The 3,897-nt window shown below is 44.5% G+C and overlaps 1 protein-coding gene across 2 annotated transcripts in view; it reads left to right on the top strand.

Moving 5' to 3' along the window:
• Positions 1–1,702, top strand: part of adcy3a (adenylate cyclase 3a) — a 102,862-nt gene extending 101,160 nt beyond the window's left edge. For both annotated transcript variants that reach the window (XM_048601290.1, XM_048601289.1), the window contains exon 21: positions 590–1,702. In XM_048601290.1, coding sequence (XP_048457247.1) covers positions 590–772 — 183 coding nt within the window. In that variant the 3' untranslated portion in view covers positions 773–1,702. The remainder of the gene's footprint in view (positions 1–589) is intronic.
• The last annotated feature ends 2,195 nt before the right edge of the window (positions 1,703–3,897 follow it).

Here is a 3,897-nt window from a genome sequence, read left to right as displayed (position 1 = left end):
GTGAATGGTGTGGTTTGGTGCTGTGTATGGGACAGTGAATGGTGTGGCTTGGTGCTGTGTATGGGACAGTGAATGGTGTGGCTTGGTGCTGTGTATGGGACAGTGAATGGTGCGGCTTGGTGCTGTGTGTGTTGGGCAGTGAATGGTGTGGCTTGGTGCTGTGTATGGGACAGTGAATGGTGTGGCTTGGTGCTGTGTATGAGACAGTGAATGGTGTGGCTTGGTGCTGTGTATGGGACAGTGAATGGTGTGGCTTGGTGCTGTGTGTTGCAGTGAATGGTGTGGCTTGGTGCTGTGTGTGGGGCAGTGAATGGTGCAGCTTGGTGCTGTGTGTGGGGCAGTGAATGGTGCAGCTTAGTGCTGTGTGTGGGGCAGTGAATGGTGCAGGTTAGTGCTGTGTGTTGCAGTGAATGCTGCAGCTTGGTGCTGTGTGTTGCAGTGAATGGTGCAGCTTGGTGCTGTGTGTTGCAGTGAATGGTGCAGCTTGGTGCTGTGTGTGGGGCAGTGAATCGTGGTTTGTGTTACGGTGAGCTGGAGCTTGTTGGTTTCAGCTCCCTCGACCTTCACATTCTTACCTCTCTATTTGTAGGTCGTCGAGGAGACATACCTGGTGCTGAAAGATTACGGATTCCGTTTTGCACGGCGTGGTCCTGTCTATGTCAAGGGCAAAGGCGAGCTCATCACCTATTTCATGAAAGGTCGAGAGAAGCAAGGCTCCTTCATCAACAGCTCATCTGTCACTCTGCCTCATCAGGTGGTGGAGAATGCATGAGGACTCACACCACATCACTCTGGCCCAGGGCTCCATTCACTGTAACAGCAAGGCTCAGGAGAGGTGCGCAGTCAGGAGCAGGGTACTTGAGGATACAAAGAAAACAAAGACCTCAAAGTACAGTCTCAGTATGTGTGGCAAAAGTTTGAGAATGGGCAGGTAACCAAGCAATGACTCCAACTGTTTTCTGTCTCTGCTGCAGTTTTCTCGGACAAAATAGGGCACGAGTCTGGAATGATCTCACACCTAGTGGTCTGAATCTCAAACTTGATTTTGAATGCAGTTGAGGAGAAACTACAACCTGCACTGTAGCTCAGCCCAAACCCTTGATGAGGGCCAGTGACCTGCAGCCTGCACCAACCGAAGGAGGACAATCATAGGCTGTGTTCATTTGTTTAATTCTGCTTTGTTCCGTCTCCTGCATTGGCTGTTGATTTTACAATACATTAGCCTCTGAAGGTGCGTTCTATGAAAACAGTCTGAGTGATTTTAATATCCTAATGTATATGTTGTATGGCCTGTAGTGATTTAAGTGGTCTCACCTCTACCCCTCCTCGTCTGTGTGGCTTTCCTGCTTCCGTTTTACATTGGCTTATTTATATATATCGATGTAAAGATTTGATATACCTATAAGCACAGGTCTGAAGGTTTAAAGTGTTCTACTTTGTGTCTTTATACCTAATGGTAGGAACATTCCTCCTCACCATACAGTCATGGCAGGTATTGATGTGAAGCCGCTCACCAATTGGAACAGCCTTTATCTTCTCAAGACTATCAAATGTTTCCACTTCAAAAACCAGATACAGCCCAAATCACCATACCTGTTCCAGCCCCAACATCATATTTACCTGCACTTCCTGATCATATTCAAGACCTGAAACTGCCATATTGCAGCCTAAGGCCCTACGTTTTATAGACATATCAGTGCGTATCCCAATGCCAGCAGCAGCATTGATTGACAGGAGCACCTGCCCTCAAGTCAGACTTTAATTGACAGGTTTGACTAGGATCATTGAGTGTTGGATTTCATTTATTTCTTTAAAAACATTTGGATTTCCAAATTTTATATCATTTAGAGCATAGTAATGTGATGAATGAGGAGCTAATCTGCTGGTTGCGGAAAGCATGCTGATTAGGAACCTGGAAAACTTCCACTCTTTAAAGAGTGCTGGGTTTTTAACATTCATACCCACTAGAGTGGAACAGGCAGGTGAAAATGAGGAGAAATCTCAGCAGGGTATGAGGATATGGTGAAGGGGTCTGAGAACTCTGGTGAAGAATCCTGAGCATCGAATGAGAAGCTGGTGGATATTAGAAATTGTAGGGCTTCATTGTATTTGCAGCTGAAATGATTTTGATGCTTTGATTGTCATGCAGCCTGATGCCTGGTTTAGGGTTGAATAATTTCATACCTGTTTCTGTTGCTAGTTATTCTCTACTCTGGATAGAGAATAGACATCATATATGTATCCAAGGGCAGAAAGTAATCAGATGAACATCGTTAGGATTGTGGATGAAGTGGAGGGGGGTGGTGGTGTCGTCAAGAGTTTTGTGCTGATCGTGGATGAGTTGGGATAAGAACTAGATGGAGGGGCCAAAAGAATGAGGCAAAACATTTGGAGTTATGCAAAACTTTTTGAGCAGTTCATAGGATTAAATTATGAAATGTAGTGCAGAATTGGGAGTTGTTTCAAACACAGTAATTGCAAATCTGTGTTTTTGGTGATTCGGAGAGATGGTTTTGGCCAAAGAAATATCTGATTCCAAAAGTGTAATGGGGTTATGAACAGTTTACAGTACTGGCTGTACAGGTAACATCAACCATCAGAGTTTAGTGGTATGATGATGAAGTCATTGTTGAATTCTCCAGCCTGACACTAAGAATGGAAACTATCAGAATTAGTGTAAAGTCACTGAATCATGGGGCTGCCGTCTCATTAGAGAGACATGACTGGTGGCGGTTCAACCCGACGGTCATCCTGCCTCGGGTGAGGGAAGAGGTTGAGAAAGAGAATGGTAACCTCAGCCGGGGAATTGAACCCACATTATTGGTATCAATGTGTTTTGCAAACCAGCCAACTAAGTTAAACTGACCCCCAGTCAGAGAATTAGTGTATACGGTACTCAAGGTGAGGCTGGTATCTAATGTGTTTCAAGAACAGTCTGACTGTTTAACTATTTCAATAATTGGTAGATAATATTGCTTTCAATTAATCAGCGAGTTAAATAGCACCCACAAACAATGGGTGCATTGTTAATCTTAGCGCTTCCTCTGTGCTGCTGTTGTGCCCAGCATGAGGGAACCTCAACCTAGATTGTGGGAAATCTGCATTTGGGAATGTTGCTGATAGGATCCCAATCTATGGGAAATTACTTTGTGTGACCCTTTCAAAGTCAGACATCACAGATCCAGAGCAGTGTCACCTGTCAGGTACCTGTCACGGTAAAGCGGGATGGGGGAAAGAAAGAACATCTGCTACCTTCTCCAAACCAAACATCTTTACAAAGCTTGTACAGTGATCTGTTTGGAAAGTCTCTATTAAATTATTGCATTGTGACTTAGAATGGAACAATCCTTGCCTGTTATAAGCTCTGCAACTCAGTTAAAATACTTGTAGGATTGAAGCTTACTGATTATTGAACTGGGGAGCAGAGCAGTAATCTCAGCAGTCACAAGGAATAAGTGGTTGAATCAGAGGCTCATACATCATTGTGGCAAAGAAAGCAGGCAGAACGAACAACTGACAAGACCAGTAAGTGGCTGTAAACCTATAGATTGTCAGATGTTTTGTTCCTATTTTATTTAGTTAGGAGGCACGCCATGATGAAACCAGGAACTATTAGTATGCCCAGTTTGGGCAGCATGGTGGCACAGTAGTTAGCACTGCTGCCTCACAGCACCAGGGACCCAGGTTCAATTCCACCCTTGGCCAACTGTCTGTGTAGAGTTTGCACATTCTCCCCTTGTCTGCGTGGGTTTCCTTCAATACTGAACCTGACAGTGTGGTGCTCCCTCAGTACCTATCTTCCAACAGGGTGGCAATTCCCTTCTGATAGAACTGCTTGAATTATGTGTTCAAATCTCTGGAATACCTTTTGAACCTTTTTGTTGAAAAACTCATGCA

The sequence above is a fragment of the Rhincodon typus genome, chromosome 9 (genome assembly GCF_021869965.1).
Source record: "Rhincodon typus isolate 14 chromosome 9, sRhiTyp1.1, whole genome shotgun sequence".
NCBI lineage: Eukaryota > Metazoa > Chordata > Chondrichthyes > Orectolobiformes > Rhincodontidae > Rhincodon > Rhincodon typus.
This window is presented reverse-complemented; position numbering and strand designations above follow the sequence as displayed.